At 38.4% G+C, this 20,926-nt stretch overlaps 2 protein-coding genes across 2 annotated transcripts; both read right to left on the bottom strand.

The window, feature by feature from the left end:
- Window positions 1-4,855: 4,855 nt before the first annotated feature.
- Window positions 4,856-6,440, bottom strand: LOC129761726 (uncharacterized). The gene is made up of 2 exons (XM_055759464.1): window positions 5,526-6,440; window positions 4,856-5,464 (listed from the first exon to the last, which is right to left on the bottom strand). The coding sequence occupies exons 1-2, from the start codon at window positions 6,247-6,249 to the stop codon at window positions 5,142-5,144; spliced, it is 1,047 nt and encodes a 348-aa protein (XP_055615439.1). The 5' UTR covers window positions 6,250-6,440; the 3' UTR covers window positions 4,856-5,141.
- Window positions 6,441-11,833: 5,393 nt separating this feature from the next.
- On the bottom strand, window positions 11,834-20,647 carry LOC129762984 (protein apnoia). Its single transcript, XM_055761632.1, has 3 exons — window positions 20,452-20,647; window positions 12,197-12,330; window positions 11,834-12,129 (listed from the first exon to the last, which is right to left on the bottom strand). The coding sequence occupies exons 1-3, from the start codon at window positions 20,546-20,548 to the stop codon at window positions 11,995-11,997; spliced, it is 366 nt and encodes a 121-aa protein (XP_055617607.1). The 5' UTR covers window positions 20,549-20,647; the 3' UTR covers window positions 11,834-11,994.
- Window positions 20,648-20,926: the final 279 nt, after the last annotated feature.

The raw sequence follows: 20,926 nt of genomic DNA, 5'->3' as shown, positions 1-20,926 counted from the left end.
ATGACGAAACGCACGTGCAGATGGATTTTGGACAGATTCCAGACCTGAAATTAATCCATTCCCAGAGAAGATGTGCCCAGCAAATTTAAAGTTCGTTTTTACTGATAATTTACCAGGAAGTTCTTAATTCGGCAAGGAATTCGGCGCTGTGAATAAAAAATCAAGATTTTCGTAACAAACAAGACAATGGACTCAAAAATATATAGGGAAGAGTGCCAGCAGAAACGTCTCCGTCCGTTTATTAAAGCTCACAAAGGTCCGGTGATGTTTTGGCCAGATTGGACAAGCTGCCACCACAGTCGCGAGGTGCTTCAGGTGTACCGTGACAATGGGGTCGATTATATTGAAAAAGACCTCAATCCTCTCAATTGTCCCCAATTCCGCCTAATCGAAAAATATTGGGCAATTATCAAGCGGAAATTGAAGAAGGGTGCCAAAGTGACCCGGGATTGTGCAGACATGAAGACATAGCCGCTGAGGTTGACCAACAAGCTCTAGATCTAAATGTCGCACGCCGAGCGTTGATGCGTCTCATCCAGTAATTTGTAACAATCGCTCACCCAATCCTGTCTGGTTTCTGTGATGACATTAATAAGATCAGTCTTGAAATGACCTTAAAGAAACCATCTTTCTTAGAGTACAGAAATATTTTTTGTTGTTTTTGAACTGCCGGATATACCGCTAATATCCTCAAATACATTGACTTCGCCAATATCCAAAACAAACTGATTTTCTCCATCATCGTAAATACATATGAGGACGGCGCCAGTGGTTGTATGGTTAGCGTAACAGCCTCACAATCCGATCGGCCTGGGTTCAATCCCAGCTGGCGTCGTTGGGATTTTCTGAGGCGAAAAATCTCTGGTTACGTCTTCCTTCGGAGCGGAAGTAAAAGAAGTTGGCCCGGCTCATGAGTTGTTGAGTCTGATAGGTAGGAACAGGTGGAGTCGCCTCCCTGATGTCGGTGATTGGCACTAAAGTGGCGGAAATAGGCCGACGAAAAATAAGCGAAGATAATAAAAAAAATAAATAGTAAATACATATTACACCAGCATAAATAATATTGGATTGGGGAATAAGTTCGTAGCGTAATAAGGTAATCAATTATATATTCGCCGCAGTTCATTTCCGTTGTCCTTCCAAAGTGATTTGAGACGTTCTCCGTCGTATTCAGAAAGGGCGTGTAATCGACGTCAAAGTCGTCATTTTTTAACTTTGCAAATCATTTCTGTGCTATAAACCTTCTCCATACACGTCACAAATGTCCCGGGCTGCGTCGGTAGCTTTTGACCTCGAAGAAAAGCAAAGAAGAGCAGGTGTCGAAAATATTGATTTTTGCCGCCTGAGTATTTCATTTATAAGTCTCAAAACTAATAAAAAATTAAATAACTCAAATATACTGTCAACATAGTTTTGTAAAGCAGAAAGAGTTCAATCGAATGAACCCTTTGCCAAACAGCAACAAATCTTTTGTATGCAAGAAAATATAACAATAAAATATTTCAATAATTCGAAACTTGAAATCAAGGTAAAATATGATGTATGACAAAGTTGATGGAAATAGCCTAGGGGGTCTCAGTAGCCACATTGGTTGCGCGTTCGCTTAGTAAGCGATCGATCGTGAATTCAAAACTCAGGGCTCTCATTGATCATCTTTGTGTTGTGTTACAGAATAACTACATCCACGCAACAATCATCAGCGATGGAGATCGATCCACGGTCGAAATAAGATCAATTCATCGATCGACGCATCGAGCTGCTGTTCTATAAATAACTCAACAATTGATCAATCAACTGTCTCCGCTGTCCGGTAATCTAACTGGATAATGGGAAGATCAGGAGGAATACTCTTACGCCTAAATGGCTACTGTGTAAATGTACCATATGCAATGGTATAGAAGGAAATACTCTTACGCTGAAAAATGATAACTGTGTAATGTGCTAATTATAGATATGATAAACATGTAAATGTGACATGTACACGATTAAAATTCGGCTCTGTTACAGCTAAAATGCTAATGAGCCTAAAATAAATAAATAGGACGAACAAAAATGATGGAAAATCATGGAAACATAGGTTGGACTTGATTATCCGGAGACTCGATTATCCGGGATTCGATTAACCGGAATTTTAGACTCGATTATCCGGAGTATTTTATTTTTGATTTTCGGAAATTTTGAATAATTTGTATAATAATTCTATATTGAATAGCTCATATAGGTATCAAAAGAAAGGGCTTGACCAGTAGAATGCAGTTATTCATGGAAAATGCAAATCTAAGATGGCGGCCACTACAAAATGGCGGATTACCTATTTTCTCAGAACCCCATCAATGTGGGTATCAAATGAAAAGGCTTGACTAGTAGAATACAGTTATTTATGAAAAATGCCCAAAAATGTATCAAAAGAAAGTTCTCGACTAGTAGAACATAGCAGATAATGAAAAATCCAATTTCAATATGGCCGCAGTTCCCAAACAACTAATTACTTTTTGAATGGTTTCATTCAGCTTGACCTGTTTCTGTGTATGTTTGAATGTTTGTTGGGTTGTCCCACATTGATAGAAAATTGACCCCGTTCCTGTTGAATGATTAATCTGAAATTTGGAACATACATTTAATTCTACTGTCATTATAAAACTGCGTATTCCATGATCATGAAAAATTAAATTTGGCCGCCGCAAAAAAATTGCTGAATGGCTTGATTTGGAGAATACACTACACTATGAACAACATAAATTCGAAAAGATCGCCGCCACAAAATGGTCGACTATGTATTTTTTGCAATCCCCTCAATTTTAGTATCAAATGAAATGATTTGACTAATAGAATACAGTACAGGTCGGACTCGATTATATACAGACTCGTTTACATGTGATTCGATTATATACAATTTTGGACTCGATCATATTCAGTTTGGAATTAATTTTTTTATATTTCAAATATGGCTTATGTCATGAAGAAATGTAACCTTTCAACGACAAGGTGAAGTTTAAGAGGCTATTACATGTGCAGTGGGGTAAAAATTGTGATTTTTGAAGATTTTGCTTGAATTTTCACCAGGAATTGTTTATATCGATATTGCAGCCAAATTAAGAAAGATAGAAGTTGTGCGTCAAAGAAAAAATTGTGGAGCGGTTAAAGAACTTCATTTTAATTGATAGAAACAATCCAGTTTACTATAACTTTTTAGGATAAAATTAATAATAACACATTCAAAATTAATAACTTTTAAGTGTTTCACTTCCAAAATGTTATTAAAATTAACCAATTTAGTTGTTCCACTACTATATTCTGTACTAAATTTTCTCATCTTTCAAATGAAAGCATCAGAATCGTCTTCCGTGGCGTACTTTTTAATGTAGAGCCAGTTTGAAGCAACAGAGTCCGAAACAACAAAAAAAAGTTCTGTAACTCTGTCATTGTTGAAATTCGAACATATGCGTAGGAGGATTTTTTTCATCAAATATGATCGTATATCACCTCCTGAGAGAATCTGGATAATTTTTTTTTTTCGTGTGAGATGTTTTCTGACTTTAACGGGATGAATCAAAAATCAAAAAAAAAACCTCTTTTATTTTCGAAAAAACGAAAAATACATGCAAAAAAAAACAAATAAAGAAAAAAATTGTTTTGCCTCGATTATCCGGAGGATTCGATTATCCGGAGTGAAAAAAAAAATCAATACTCCGGATAATCGAGTCAGACCTGTATTTAGAAAAAATAATATTTTTAATACACTTTTCTAGTTAAAAGATTTTTTTTCTTGCAAATTTTCCGATGTCCTTTATACACACTCGCCATCTCTCAAGTTTCGAGTCACCCTACAGCTGCTAAAGTCGTGTTTCAGTCAAAACAAACAACAAAACCAAACCGATCAGCAAACAGTCCGCGTAAAATTTCGCTAGTGAAATCAATATTTTTTTTTGTCAGATAATTTTTAAAAATTCGATATTTTTTGTGAGCCCAATCCATATTAGACCATGTATCAGTATATTCTGTAAGAGAGCGGGTGGTGTTTGTTGCTTATCGATACTCAACAGTTTTGTTTTGAATTTTCAAGTTAATTCGTAGTAAAACAGACACCTGGTTTGTGTCTCACGTGAAATGCGATCCTTTTTTTATGAATGCCTCGTGTTTATGTTATGAAGATAAAACGGCAGAGCCGGACTGCTGTTCAGATGAAAACAGCCGAACGTTGAATAGGGCATGCCAACAAAAAAAGGGTTGCTAGAGCTCATGGTATCGCTCGATCAACGCTCATCGGCCACATATCAGTTGGATGCTCACCCAAGCTGGGATCAAAAGCAGATTGTCCTGCATCCGCTTGATCTTAAGAACCGTTTCTATGACTTATGACTATGACTACTTATTATCGATGTCCGTCGTTCTCAAAAGCCTATGAATCCCACATTTGTTTCAGACCCTGTTCCTAGAAAAGTTATTTGCTTATCCGTGTTGTAAACAACGTTTTAAGGTTATGGATGCAGGTGCATTTTTGTTTTCGTACTACACCGCAATATCAGATTTCTGAATCCTAATAATATTTGTTACAGCATTTTCATTGAATCAACAACTGCACAGAGCTTGGTTGATTCGGCGTGTAGAATTGTAGCTAAAGTTTTTTTTACTGCAGTAGAAATCTTAAACAATTATAGGACTCATCTCCCACCAAATCTCAAAACATTTTACTCTCCTCAATACGGAATCCTTCAGTTGCCACCATGGAGTAGCTGGAATGCATCAAATTGCTCAAATCAATTCAAAGCCCCATTTCGAACTGGCGTTTCGATTCCGCCAAATATTCATTATCAAAAATATTCATTACTATTAACGCTTTTGATTTATTTTCACTGAAATTTCATGAAATAATATAAATTATTATAATTCAATATCAATAAATTTATTTTAATAATTTAGTAACAATAAACTTAATGCACAGTGCAGTCTATTGCTGAACACAGTGATACTATTACTGCCTTAATCGAATCACCTAATGCTACCTATCGTTTAGTGTAATAACTTACTAAAGTAGAAAACAATTTCTTACAACAAGAAGGATTTGGATTTTTCTACGAGCATAGCTGCGATGCTACCTTTATTCCCTGTCCCATCACCATGTTCCACTTGTCGTGAGACTATCAGTTGGCCCAACTGGGTCTCGACTCCGAGGAGGAATGGTACGGATAGGGCAACTCATTGTACGGCTCATAACGCCTTTCGGGAATATCCTTCACGTACACTTCCCGTTCCTTTTTCTGGGTAAAATTCTTGAACGCGCCCAGTAGCAACAAGAAGATCGCCAGCTTCCCCGCCAGAAGTGACTTCACCAGGAACAACTTCACCGTCGTTAGCAGAAATGGAATGATGGCCGATTGGATGAGGAAAGGTAGTATGAACAGTGGCAGTGCATATTTCCACATTTTCTTGCTACCGCCCCCACCGCCACCCCCTCTTGAGCGACCTGCAATGCGATTGGTACAATTATCGGGCACTTGAATTATTGTTTATCCACGGAGACTTACCAGTGAAAATTTCGCGAAGCACTCTCTCGTTTATCTTCACTTTCACAATGTTATTTGGTTCATCAATGGTCATATTTAGCAATGGTCCAAAATCATACTGTTTAGAATCGTTAGATACCGATGGTTTGACCTGCTCTTCCTCCTGTCCTTTGGCTGCCTCATCTCGTTCGGCAGCATCTTTTACCTCCTCCAATATACTTTCTATAAGTTTGTAGTCGTCGGAATACTTGCTTCCGTTCGCGGAGAATTCCTCGTGCGCTATCTGGTTATCATCGTATAGCTCCTCTTCGGTTTCGTTCGCAGAAAAGTCATCGATTTGAATTTCCGGCTCATGATCCTCGACAAAAGGAGCAGTTTTTGCACTTTCTCGGATAGCGTTGAACAGCGATACGGCCCCTTTGACGACATATGTGCTCCTGAGACGACTTTTCGGCTGACTTGTGGCTGTTGTTGGAGCTTTTTGCGTGACATCCTGCTGCAAACTGTCGTTTTGTTTCACCGCATCCAGACCGAATAGTTTCAGATCGCTTTGGACAGATCCGATTCCAGCCGGTTCTGTCACCACAGTAGTGTCATCGGGGGTGAAATCCAATGCCCCGCTCAGAGTATTCACAGAATTACTTTTCATTTTCCATGACTTCTTCATTTCACTGTGCACACACGTAAACCCACTCAGCAGGATCACACAACAGGTCCAAAGAACACGTCCTCGCTCGCGTTCCATGTCAAGATGATCCTAAACTGTCGTTAATTGTCCTTTTATCGTATTTGCTACGTTCAAATAACAGACCAGGCACTGGGAGCCAAATAACAAATCTAGCGCGAACCGTTCAACCGTTGACGATGGACTGAGCTTCGGGGCCACCGGCAGTCAAGTTGCAATCACCAGCTGAGACCAGGGAATGAGAAGAACCGTTGCACGACGTGCGATTATATTTTTCAAGCAAGCTTGCACTTGGCTGCCGTTTGCGGCAGGTGTACAACCCGCCACCTCTACACCTCCCCCCCCCTCTGATGGCGTTGTTTTGTGTGTTTGCAGCAGCCAGCCGTTTGTTGTGATCGGACTAGTCGGGCTCACATACCGCGCCGGTTACAACTGCATCCGCAGATGATTTTATTCCCAGCTCTCAGATGCAGTAGCTTTCTTCTTTCCCCCTGAAGGGTTTGAGCGGTGAGTAAGCTATGCAGTGGGGAAAACTGCAGTACCTGTTGCATTAGGACAGACGCGTATTGATTTAGTGCACCTTTCGGCATGCGAAATTCGTTGCATTGGAAAGCTTTGGAGTGTGATACAAACATTTCCGAAACTTTTATTCCATTTTAGATGCCAATTGGATTTGGGAATCTTTGGCATAATTTATTTCTCGAGATGAAAATTAAATTACTCGATAGGTTATATTTGGTTTTCAATAAGATTGGTCGATCGATCAGAATTAACGCACATGCTGCTGCATGGACAGATTCAAAAAATCCTGAACCAAACCAACAACCAACCAACGGTGTTCTTTCTAATCCCATGTGTGTTATATTGTTTGGACCATTGAGCTCTCTACAGACACTATGTTATGCCATGAAAGTAAAACAGATGAACATTTATACTTTGGTTGGAATGCTGAAACTTTACTCTCCAATCCAATACTTGTATATCATTTGTATAATATACATGCTTTTTCAATATAAGATCAATTCGAGCGAGCGAGACAGGAGGCACATTGCAAATAAGCTTTTCGCATAATTTTTCAAAATACACGGCCAAGACCGAAAAGAATATAGGTCTCCTTTTTATTCGTACAAAACACGTGGTGTAATATTATCACACATTTATGCAACAGCACCAGTAGCTATGTGGATAGCGCGGTCGTGTTAAACAGTCTTGCATTCCATCTGGCCTTGGTTCGATTCCCGTTTACATTGTATGGACTTTTTTTGGTACAATCCCAAAAAAGACGAAAAAAGAAAAAAGAAAGAGATGCCTGCTCCCATACAAACAAATTTTTTAAAGATTTTAAAACAACTCATTCTGCCGAAGATGAAATGTTTTCTGTCAACGCTAGTTTGAGCGTAATAATCACTATATTAGCATCCAAAAAATAGAAATACATATTCAAATATACCCTAATTAATCACCAAAAGTTCACAACACCAAATCAAATTTCAACATTCGAAAAAGAAATTACGAAAATCCGTTATTTTTCGACCTTCCACTTAATATCGGAGCCGCCAAAATTATATGCGTACGCAGAATCTCTCATAAGTGATTTTTTTGGTTTTTGTTTCCATATTTGGCCAGACGTCAATGTTAATTTTGCTCATTTACAGTTATCAACAGGTTAAATTAGAACCCTAATGAGAACCGCACTTCCCTTGCCTATTGTGATATCTTATTTGCAGCGTAATTGCATGAAGAACACAAACAAACTAAATTCCAAACAAGAAAATCGAATCATATTCGGCACACAACTGTTGTACTGAGCAGTGTGCTTTGCTTCGAGCTCAAGTGATTCAGTTGACCAGTTCATACCGGGCGTAATGTTGTCTGCGTCCATGTTACAGTTATCCCAAGTGACTCTTTGGTCCTAACGGTTCTTTGAATTGTACGTGACTAACCGGAAGGACGCAAATGAGATTATTGCTGATAAGCATTTCACTCTCAAATATAGCTTTTTTATTCCCTCCCATGACGGGAGGTGATAACTGAAACGGGTATGACGAACGAAGAAATAAAAAGTAAAGGAGCTGGCAAGTTCAAAAAGCTCCCCTCTTTGAAAGTCAAAGTCTTGGACTGCCGCCAACTCGGAAAAGTCTCCAAGGAAGGATAAAAAAAGAAAATTCAGGCTGTCCGATTCATTTCGATTCACTTTTGCTGGGATTACATCATGGTGGAAAAACTGAGGCTACCGGTGCGATTCCCGTGCCAAAGTTCATGGCTGGCCAAAAAGTTCACCTTCGAATGATCCAGCACTCGAGGGGACATCAAAAACCCCAACTGTACCCTGTTTTACCGTCCAGTACAACTTCCCAATCGGGATTTATGAAGTTGTCTGACCTCATGAATCAAATCTTCACGTGTTTTAATGTTTCCGACTCCATCAGATCCATTGTCACCGCATTGCTTCCAAAAGTAAAAACACTTTTGCAGCTTTTGATGCAAACATGGCCTCTCCTTGCAATGATTATCTCTCTCGACGGCTATTTTTAATAGAGATGTCGGAGATATCACTGTTTTACAGTGGAATTGTCGTAGTCTTATCCCTAAAATAGATACGTTCACTTTTTTCATTCATAACATTAATTTAACGTTTTTGCTCTGTCCGAGACGAGGTTCGCTTTCCACGATTTTAACATTATACGCTTGGACCGTGAAGACAGATACGGAGGAAGGATATTTGAGATCAACAAGAGCTATTCATTTTTTCGAATTGACCTTCCACCTATTGAAGGGATCGAAGCTGTTGCTTGACATGCAAACATCGGAGGCAAAGACCCCTGTATTGTCAGCTTGTATTGGCCTCCGAGAGTTACAGCAGCTCGCCGACATGTGCTCATTCTTTCCCGAGCCACGGCTGATCTTGGGAGACTTCAACTCTCACGGAACCGGCTGGGGAGGAACAGTTAGGCAACAACCGTTCATTGTTGATATATGTCCTTCGCAACAGCTGCAATATGACCGTTTCGAAAACTGGGGAAACAACACGTGTACCTAAACCTCCTGCTAACCCAAGTGCTTTTGACCTTTAGCTTTGCTCGATTTCACTATCGTTAGATTGCAGTGGAATGTAATGCAGGATCCCAACGGTGGAGATCACTTGCCAATCACAATTTCTATCACCAGTGGGTTGAGTTCTTCTGAATCTATAAGCATGACATATGACCTCACAAGACACATTGACTGGAAAGACGCGATTGCTCTAGCCATCATTTCCAGAGATGGTTTATCTCCATTGGAGGAGAATGCCGCATTTTGCGCTCAAACGCAATGGTGGGATAGCCAGTGTTCCAAGCCCTATGTAGAGAAATCAAATGCATTTTAAGCTTTTCGGAAACATGGAACCACTAACAATTTTCAATCGTATTTAGACTTTGAGAATCAATTTTCGTGGGAGGTTTGTCACGAGAAACGTAAATGAATAAAATATGGAAAGTAGCTCGAAACATAAGAAATAACTCCTCAACGAATGAAAGCGAATTGTTCCAGATATATCAGAAGATAGGTGCGATCTTGATTTCGAGGTTGCGTTTTCGAATTCTCTCTTGCTCTCCTTTCTTGTAACAATTCAATGCTCCAGGATCGGATAGAATTAAGTTCAACTTGTTGAAAAACCTCCCTGATGTGGCGAAAAATCGCTTGTTGAATTTCTTCAATCAGCAAAATTATTGTTCAAATATTGTTCCAGATGATTGGAGACAAGCAAGAATTATAGCTATTCAAAAACCCGGAAAGCCCTCGTCCGACTTCAATTCGTACCGCCCAATAGCAATGCTGTCTTGTATACGGATATTGTTGGTGAAAATGATCTTGTTTCGCCTTGATCGATGAGTTGAAAAAATGGCCCACTCTCAGATACACAATATGGGTTCCGCAGGGGCAAGGGGATGTTGCTTTCTTCAGAAATTCAAACGGCTTACCCCCCAAAAAAAGCAAATGGCTTTAGTACGAGGTGTCTTCAAAAAGTATAGTGAATTTTGTGTTTTTAAAAAAAATATTTATTTATTAATGAATATCTATTTTGTCCCCTTCAAAGTAAACCCCATGAGATATTATACGCTTGTGCCAACGTTTTTTCCAATCTTCGGAGCACTTCAAAAAATCTTCTCCTCCTTCGATGGCGTCTTCATCTCGTCAATCATAGCGTAGCGTCGTACTTGCATGGGCCTTTCATGGGCATATCTCTCCGGTGAAAGGTTATGAACCGATTGGCGATCGAAAAGTTTGGGCAGCTGGTCGCTCTGGATTCAATGTAATTTTTTAGCTCTTTATTGCGTTATCCGCGATTTTCGTTATACGCGGTGATGTTGCCCGACTACTTCGTGGATAATCGGTGTTCTACTGTATATGTTTTCCTCGAAGCTATCGATCTTCGTGTGTAATTGTCCCTATATTCTTATACCTTCTATTTCTTCCTTTGCGAGTAATTGGACCTCTTGCTGTGAACAGTACCATAAGTTGAAATGTAAATACACAATAGATATACGAATAGATTTGAGAATTGAGTGTGTTCATCAAAATTGTTACAATCTCCTTATGTCCCATCCTTTTCCTGAAGAAAATATGTCACCCTTCTAAACTCGAGTCGGCCACGAGTAATCGGTTTTCTACCATACTAATCATAGAATTAAGAAAATTGTTTATATATAGTTATATAGATATAGTTAAGAATCCTTAAAACTTATGTAAATGAGCATGTAAAAATAAATTAATTATAAAAAAAAAATTTAAATTGGATTTTTATTCTCCAATTCTTACCCGCACAGATTGCCCCAAACACTCCGAAATTTGTTCATTTGTTTGTGCGCAGGAGAAAAACAATACAGCAAAAAAAAAACTACCTAGCAGCAATATCTGCGTCTGCAAAAAGTGCTTCACACGTCTTTAGCAACAATAATTATTAAACTAATTTCGCAACCAATGAAGCGTACTGAATTCCACATTGCAGAGACAGATTTCCATCTTTCACTATCATCGTTGCCGCAGCAACTTTATCAAGAAATTGAAAGATCGTTACTTGTTTGCATCGTGATTGATAAACAATTGTATTAATTGCTAACTACGAAAAGTTATGCTTCCTATCCAAACTACTACCTTGCTTACTTTCTTTCCTTATCAGACGACTGCTCCCGATCCAGTGTCAGGTCCCCTTTTAGTCATACCATAACTTGTTGCCCAGCATACCGTTTTCACATTTTCCCCATGCAACCAATCACAAATGATCAGTTTATAGACTGATAACGAACAAGCCGGTAGGCAATTAAGATGTCATCAAATCGTGCGTAAAAGGCAATGGTGACAATTATCGCTGAATGTGTGCCCCACTGGACTAGATCGGCGAGGAAGAAAACTCTCCCTTTTCCGTGCCGAACCTTATGGTTGATCAAAATATGTGCAGCTATTGGTGAGGAGAAGGAAGTGGAAGAAATGGGCAAACCGTGACGACTGATGCGTCACGACGCTCCTCCGTAGTTTGCATTGGATCCGGAGGTGCCTTCGGAAGCGAGGAAAACCAAAACAATTCACAACGATTTACGCGCGTGGGGCGCATGTGGAATTAGTCGAAAGCAAAGTTTATTTCTCTGTTTTCGTGACCCCCCCGTAGTTGCCCTCACAGGGCAATCCATTGTTGTTCACAATACAGATTACTCATTCACTCGTGACTCGATTGGCGGGAGAAATAAATAATAATAAATAAAACAATAAATTATCTTAAAATTACTCGCACATCCGAGATCGCGTACTCCTGCAGTTCATTATGTATTACCAGTCCTTGTGGTAGACGATCGGGATGGGTCCTGGGTGAGCCGGCGCTGCATAGGCAATCGGTGGCGGCGGGAGGGCGGCCGGGAAATTTCTTGCCAGGAATTGCGAGATGGCAAGTACTAGAAGGATGATCTGCCGAAGACAGGAAAGGTACAAATCAGTCCCAATCGAAACACGCACGATTACCGCAGAGACTTACCCCAACACCCAAACCCTTCATGGAGACAACGGTCAGCGCGGACAGCAGCGTGGTGATTACTCCAACAACGAACGCCGTGGGGATGATGGCGAAGCTGATACGTTTCAAAAAGTGGTGACCAAAGGTTCGCGCCTCTGAAAGAGAGAAGGAGTACCATTATACACTTCTGTGAGAATACATACAAACGATTTGGATACAAGTAGGTAATTAGTTAGGTATTTGAGCGAATATAAGTTAAAACCCGTTAAGATAGGTTTCGCTTACAGAATGCAAAAATTCGAACTTTTCGGATGATTCTGATAGAAAACAGGTGAGTAGTTGATCAGTAAACGGATTTTGAATTTCCGAAGAAATTACCCTATCGATTTCCTCAGTGCGAATTTTTCCACTATCCGAACTAAAAATGCGGTAATCCGCTTGTTTCCGTTCAACCGGATACATCCAATGTGGGACTGATGTAATGTAGCAATGAAGATCATTAAAGACTTGTTTGACTTTATTTAAACCCGCGTGCTGTAATGTCGTGCATTGCGTTTTGGTCTGACAATAGTAAAGGCTGTGTCGGCATTGCTCATGATAGCGCCTCGCGAGTAAATGTATTCTTCTTCACGCCGCTCCTGTTTATTTTGTCGTAGGAATCGCAGCCGTTCGCTCTCTACCTTGGTACTTCTCAGGTTGTCCTGGCCGCATCGAATCATCATACGATACGCATAAACATCCATCAAGCTCCCTCCACTTTCTTTTTTATTTCGTCTCCTCTAATCGTATGTTCATAAACATTGATTCAAAATGAGAATGATGTTCATAACAAATGAAGTAGCTATGGCGAGGTCTCGATGTTTAATGTTTATGCAATATCCGTTGTGTTTTCTTCAGAACGGCTGGGGGATTTTTCTTCAAAACCCTTCTAACTTGCACTATAGTCAGAATATATTCAAGGCTTATCAAAAATGACTAAAGTAATAATACGTTGAGAAGAGGAATGTTGGGAACGTTGCACAGTGTGGCCGTTCTGAAAAAAAGACGGTCAAACATCTTTTCTCGTCTTACCTTACGTTTCAGAGCTTGTGTATCTTCAGAAAAGTTGTTCAGAATGTTGATTCGGATAACTTGACGGTTTCATTTAAACTCTTACTAAGTTAAAGTAAAAATTATTTTATTTTATTTTTATACTTACGAGATAGTTGAGTTATGTCTTCAGCAACATTGTAGAGCTATAAATTTCATGAAACTTTTCTGAAGATACATAATATCTATCTATTTCCTTCAGAGATATAACTGTTTTTATGGAGAGACTATCTCAAAACTAGTTTTTTGACTTAAGTTATACCTAAATTACATTATATCAACTCAACATGTTCCACAAAAAATTAGATAATATAAGAATACATAACTTTGCTGAAGACACTATTAGTGTTAAATAACACCATTGCAATGTACAGTGGTTACAAAGCAAAAATATGTCACTTTTATTCATTAATAATTTAAAAAAAACTTGCAACTTGCAGAGAGGTCAGCAATCAGGATGTTTTTGTAAGATTGCTTATGACATCCGACCCTCTGATAAGGTGCTTGCGGAAACGAAAATCGAAAAAGGTCCAATTGCTATCACCAACTGCAATAAAACTACTGCAAAATAACTCAAATTTGAGGTCTGATAGTGAGACAGAATCAGATATTGATTTATAGATTATATTAATAAATTAATATAATACATATAGTAGTAGATAAAGTAGGAAGAAAACTGAGTAAAATTGAGTAAATTGCGCTGTAAAAATTGGTATAAAAAGTGATGTTCCCGAGTTAGAAAAGTAGTTTGCCCTAAACTCCAAAGCCTGACGAACAAAATGACGTTGAGTATTGATGCACAGACGTGCACATTTTTGAATAATTTAATGAATAAAAATGACATATTTTTGCTTTGCAACCACTGTACATCGCAATTGTGTTTTAACACTAATAGTGTCTTCAGCAAAGTTATATATTTTTATATTATCTAGAACTTTGTGAAACATGTCGAGTTGATATAGTGTAATGTAGGTATAACTCAAGTCAAAAAAAACTAGTTTTGAGATAGTCTCCCCATAAAAACAGTTATATCTCTGAAGGATTGATAGATAGATATTATGTATGTTCAGAAAAGTTTCATGAAATGTATAGCTCTATAATGTTGCTCAAGACATAACTCACATATTTCGTAGGTATAAAAAGTTATTTTTTTTCTAAATTTTACTGTAACTTAGTAAGAGTTTGAATGACACCGTCAAATTATCCGAATCAACATTCTGAAAAACTTTTCTGAAGACACCCAAGCTCTAAAATGTAAGGTAAACAAGAAAAGATTTTTGACCGTCTTTTTTCAGACCCAACCCACTGGGCGTTGGTGGCCTTGAAGAAGATCATGGAGTGAGTCGTATGGACGGTGTGTTTCAACGATGAATTCCAGATCCTCGGCATGTCGAATTAGATTTTACTTACTGTATATAGAAGAAGAGGATTGTAAAAAAACTAGTATACAACTCCTTTTTTCCAGAAAATGAATACAATCGATTCTATAATAATAATAATAATAATAATAATGAATAGATGAATAAGAAAAAAAATTTTCTCGTCCTCAGATTATGTCGGACAGTAGTAGAAAGTATCAGCAAGTTTTTTAACGTTCATGGATTAACTGACAATACATTCGTTATTCAAAAACTATGGGAAAATGTAATCTTCGAACGCTTTTGATAGACAAAATGTCCATAGGCTTATAATAATCGATTGGAGATACACTCTGTCCAACTTCTATAAGAGCACTCTGATTCTAATTCGTTGCAACACAAACAGTTAGAATTTCAACAGGATACATTCATAAATTGTTGAATGCTTAGAATAAAGTATATTTAACGTCAATTTCGTTCAAAAGAGTTGTTTTTTTATTTATTGTGCTTAATTATGATAATTTCAGCTGTCCAGTTTCTATAAGACCATTTCAAAATTCATAAGTATTATCAATGAAAAAATCAAAACGATCGGCTGATTCACATGTCAATAAATGTGAACCTTGTCATTTCGACTAATAACCTGGAGAATTCGTGTTGGAATACTATTTACCTAATTCTGCTGAACGGATTTCTCGATATATTTCCATGTTTCCGAAATTGCGACCTTGAACTCGTCAATCGAGGTGTGCCGTTTTCCCTCAGTGTAGATCCTGCGTACAAGGATCCTTCTAAGATTTTCAACAGGATTCAAATCTGGAGAGCGAGCCGGCCAGTCCAAAAAAATAAGTTGTTGGTCCATAATCCATTGCTTAGTTTCCTTGCTGGTAGTAGCATTGTTTTGCTGGAATGTGAATTTTTTGTGACGATATCCACGCAAAAATGGTAGGAGAAAGGATTCCAAAACATATATGTAATTCTTGAATGATGTGAAAGCTATATTGAGCTCTCCGGTTCCACAGAATCCCGCCCAAACAATGCACGAGCCTCCACCAAAATTTCTGGTTGAAAAATACTGTTCATTCTTCCGTAAATCACGACAGTACCCGTTGAAAACACCAGGACCATCCAAATTGAACTATTTTCCGTCACTGAAGATAACCTATACATTGAAGAACTTTTCGTTATGGTATATAGCAAAAAGTATTCTTTTGTAAACTTTCTTGGTCACAACATACCATGTCCCACTGTCGGTTCATGTGAGCTTTGGCAAAACTCAGACGTCTTCCGATGTGAGATGCTGTAAGATTAGGGGCTTTAACCTTTCCAGCCCTCTTTATGTTAAAATTTTTTACCAAAACTTGACGAATTGTCTCCCGAGTAACATTTAAAATTGAAATATTCCTTTATTTTCATAAGCGATTTTGAAGTATTCGAAGCTGTTCTAACTATTTCTAGCTTATCCTGGTCAGAGAGCTACGATTTACATCTATTTACCATATCCTTGAGGATTAGGCAAATAGTAGATAACTAATTGATGGGATCGTCCAATCCGACGCGCAATTTCTCTAATTCCAACATTTTTTGGTGAAATGCATCGATTTGTCCTTTTTTCTATCCGTAAGCACTTTTCCCCTCGGCATTTTGCAGATTTATTAATCAAACTAACTTAAAACAACGGAAAACGTAACTTGTCTTATAGAAACTTGACACTTAAGAAATACAAAAAAAAATTGTTTACGCTCAACGCTTGCACACACATTTGAAAATCATGCAGTGTATGATAGTTACCAATACAAATACACTAGAATATAAATTGAAGCGTTGTTTGTTTACAATGACACAAAGCAGCAAGATCATCACCTGGTCTTATAGAAGTTGGACAGAGTGTATTCCTACGCATTTATTGCGATAGCCGAATGTGTTGTATATCGCTTACTAAGCGAACGTCCGTGGATTCAATCCCAGGGCAAACCATTGAGAACCTTCCAAAAAAAGGCATTTTTCAAGGCTAGGAGCAAATGAATTTGGTCGCTGAAAGCCTCCGAAACATAAAAGAACAAGAAGCTCAATTCAGTAGACGAGAGTATAGAAGATTTATTTTTTTATTAGGCTAGCGACAAGACGACAGCGGTTCGCAAGGCTCTCCAAATTGCCTTTCTCAAGGCTGAAAATTAGAGTTTTAGTATTCATGATTGGACGTTTTTGAAGTAATAGGCGGAAGGACTGAAAAACACAAATCACTATTTATAGGGACAGTAAATCATCGGCGGGATCAGTGAATCTGGGTGTGCCTCAAGGAAGTGTTCTGGGGCCGTTACTTTTCTTGCTTTATATCAATGACATCAAACAGGTGTTAAATGACAGCGACGTGAATTTGTTCGCTGACGACACAGCGATATTTGTTGGAGCAGATACATTGCAAGACTGTTACAGAAAAATGAATTGAACTACAAAACTTAGATGACAGGTTAAAATGGAAAAAATTGAAATTAAATATAAGTAAAACGAAATACATGGTAGTGTCGACACGCAGTCTTGATAGTGGCAATCTAAGTATAAGTATAGATGGGCAACCCGTAGAAAGAGTATCATCAATCAAATATCTTGGCGTTATTCTAGACGAAACGCTGCTTTTTGAAGAGAATATTAATTATACTATAAAGAAGGCAGCTCAAAAATATGGAGTGCTTTGTAGAATAAATCGTTTCTTGACTTTTGAAAGCAAAATAACGATCTACAAAGCGCTGATCGCTCCACATTTTGATTATTGTGCATCTGTACTATTTCTTGCAAATAAGAGACAGATGCAAAGAATGCAAATGATGCAAAACAAGGCTATGCGCCTGATATTGAGATGTGATCGACGAACTCCGCGGAGATTCATGCTAGAATGCCTACAATGGATGTCAGTCAGTCAGCGTATTAAATATTGCACGCTCACGTTTATATACAAAATGACTAATAATATGACGCCGAATTACCTACGAAACACTATAATGTATGGAAGAGACATGCATCGATATAATACAAGACAAGCAAGCGACCTCAGAACCATGAACTTCCGAATGCCGTGTACCCAAAATTCAATTTTTTATAAGGGATATCGACTGTATAATACCTTACCCAATGAGGCAAAGACAGCAACAAGCCTTCGAATGTTTCGTAGTATTTGTAAAGAGTTTTTGAAGCATGATTTAAATATTTGACCTGGTGTGTAATCAATGTTAGTATGTAAGATGACGAAGCTATAAGATTAATTTTTTTTTGTGCTTTTGTCTTTTTTATCATTAGACTATGATGATGGTGGTATTTTATTTGTTTGTACTCGTTTTTAATTTATTTTTTTTTTTTTTATACATTTCGAGTAGTCTACAACAGTTTGAGCATCGTGCACGTGAAACGGCATAGAGAAGCTTAACATTGAGCATTGGCTAAAAAAATTATTCTGTTTTTAAGAAAATCATATTCTAAGGGATTGAAAGTGGAAATTGCGAACAAGCTAGGGATAGCTCAACCGGAATTCTTGTAAATTTTTCTTTTTTACAGATGATTGACGAGATCTTTCTGTGCTGTGGCAGATCTCATTGCAGATTCTGATTGAAGCGATTAACCCCAGTTTGAATGAAGAGCCTGAAGTATCGGCTGTAATTAGGCTTAGGTTTGCTCAGCTGTCTGGTCTCGAAAACGATTAACAGATCGTTGTCGGGTATCCAGTAAAGCGGGATTTCCTTTGTAAATTCAAAGCTGGTATGGATATAGGTATTAGGTTCGATTCCTGATCGGTCAAGGGTCTTCCCGGATTGGAAATTCTCTTGACATGCCTTGGAATATCTAGCGTTCATATAATGCCTTTACTTGCTCTTTCGAGTGACAATCTATGTATATGCTCTTAACTAATATACTGGTTTTGTTTGTATTATAAAAGAAATCCATATATATATAGTTATCAAAGAAAGGGATAGCTCAACCGGAATACTTGTAAATTTATCCTTTTGACAGATGATTGACGAGATCTTTCTGTGTTGTGGCAGATCTCATTGCAGATTCAGATTGACGCGATTATACCCCAGGTTGAATGAAGGGCCTGAAGTATCGGCTGGAATTAGGCTTAGGTTTGCTCAGCTGTCTGGTCTCGAAAACGATTAACAGATCGTTGTCGGGTATCCAGTAAAGCGGGATTTCCTTTGTAAATTCAAGGCTGGTACTGACATAGGTATTAGGTTCAATTCCTGATCGGTCAAGGGTCTTCCCGGGTTGGAAATTCTCTTGACATGCCTTGGGAGAGTTACTGGGCCTGAAGTGTCGGCTAGAATTAGGCTCGGGGTTGCTCAGCTGTCTGGACTCGAAAGCGATCGCATTAGTAGATCGTTCTCGGGAATCTAGTAAAGCGGGAAATCCCTTGTAAATTCATGGCTAATGCTGATATAGGCATTGGGTTCGATTCCCGATCGGTCAAGTGTCTTCCCGGATTGGAAATTCTCTTGACATGCCATGGAATATTTAGCGTTTAGATAATGCCCTTACTTGTTCTTTTGATAAACAATCTATGCCAGTGGTACAACCGTACCGTTTTTTGTTTTTAACTAGCTTACTGGTTGATTTGATATTACAAAGAAACTCCTCCATATAATTATCCACAAGATAACTCGTCCAGCTCAAACCTATGTAGGGGAAAGAGGTGGGACCATCATCATTAAAAAAAAAAAAAAAGTTTGAACTATCCTTAATTCAACACTACTAATGCTTCTATTGCAATCTCGCTCTAGACAGCGAGGAATCAATACAATATGTTGAGATATGATTAAATCATAACGGCTTTCTGTTGCTTTGCCACTGAGCGAGTCGTTCGCGCCGCTCAGTGCAAGCACTTAGTGTGCTTGTTTAGCATAGAAATAGCTGAAGAATTAACTATTTAATAATATCTTCCAAATATAATAACAAGAAAGTGAAATTAGATTAAAACAACACAAAAAACAGCTCTCATTGAATAAAGGAGATGATATTACTATCTCATATGTCAAATAAAAAAAAATATAAATGATTATTAGACATCAGTACTGGAGCTAGCTTTATAAAGCCACGAGAAAAGTTATATCCGTTGACCCAAGGTTCGAGTGAAACTTTAAGCATGATAGAATACAACCACCGACCATTATCACTACCATTCCGTCTCGACTGTCAAAAATCGAGTTCAAGTTAAAAGTTATTCAAAATCAGTTTTTTTCAATCTATACTATTTGATCACCGTCGAGATGATGAAGATCCTGTCCAAGCGAAAAACAACATGCCATAATATTGGTGAGTTTTTTTGCCAAATGCATGTCGGTATGTTGTGAAAAACAAGTATTTTAGCGTATGTGCTGATGAAATTTAAATTTTTCGAATCTGGTGCCATTTAAACTTCGAAAGATTGTGAATTCTATTAGTATGGCTATCTGATGTAGTATGATGTAGTATGATCATACAACAGTTCGGAAGGCTGTTGTTATTATCCCCATGCATTTCGTTCACGAGGCCCAGCGCTACAGCTGTATGTTCTGTTGGCTCAGCATTGACCCGCTTCTGAAACCGCACAAATAATTGAAATAGAAATTTAATGTACTCACAAGAAAGTTCACTCCACAACTTTCTACAAAAAAAAATTAAACCAATAATTTGTTACCACAACATTGCTCTTGGAAACAATACAGTCATTATTTTTCCAATGCTCCATTTTTTTCATCTTCAACACACTCTAGCAAAACCGAGACCACAAATCACTTGATCAGCAGAAAAGTTCCATTCGACTGATTATTCCCTCCCCTCCAACTGGATCCACTAACTGACCTGCCACATTTTGATCCTCGTCTTCACAATGCACCAGGCAGAAGAAACAGCACAAAACAACACACGCCAGGAGCACTTTCTCATACTTAGAAGCCATATTTAATATTTCTAGAAATCCGGTTTTATCACTGTTCTAAATATGAACCGTTTAACGAGCGACTTATCACGACACCCAAACTTCGACTGCGATCCAAAAATCGTCCAGCGGGGTCTTTTAAATAATTGAAATCACACCTCACGCGTGCATTGTTTGGGGGCCATATTTTGGGAAGCAACTTTGCAACCCCACGACTTCGACGCGCTTCCGTTTAGTGTTGTGCATAGCTAACAGCGGATGCCCAAATCGTGTGTGTGCGTGTGTAAACGCAACGGTTGCAAGCAGCGGATGGTCAGAATCGAATATGGAGTGCCAATTTCACTACTCTGTACAGTTGACAACCACGATCGACATTGATCAAGACATTGCAACGTAGAA

This window comes from Toxorhynchites rutilus, chromosome 1, assembly GCF_029784135.1.
Source record: "Toxorhynchites rutilus septentrionalis strain SRP chromosome 1, ASM2978413v1, whole genome shotgun sequence".
NCBI lineage: Eukaryota > Metazoa > Arthropoda > Insecta > Diptera > Culicidae > Toxorhynchites > Toxorhynchites rutilus.
Note: the sequence above shows the minus strand (reverse complement) of the source record. Positions and strands in the feature narration are given on the sequence as shown.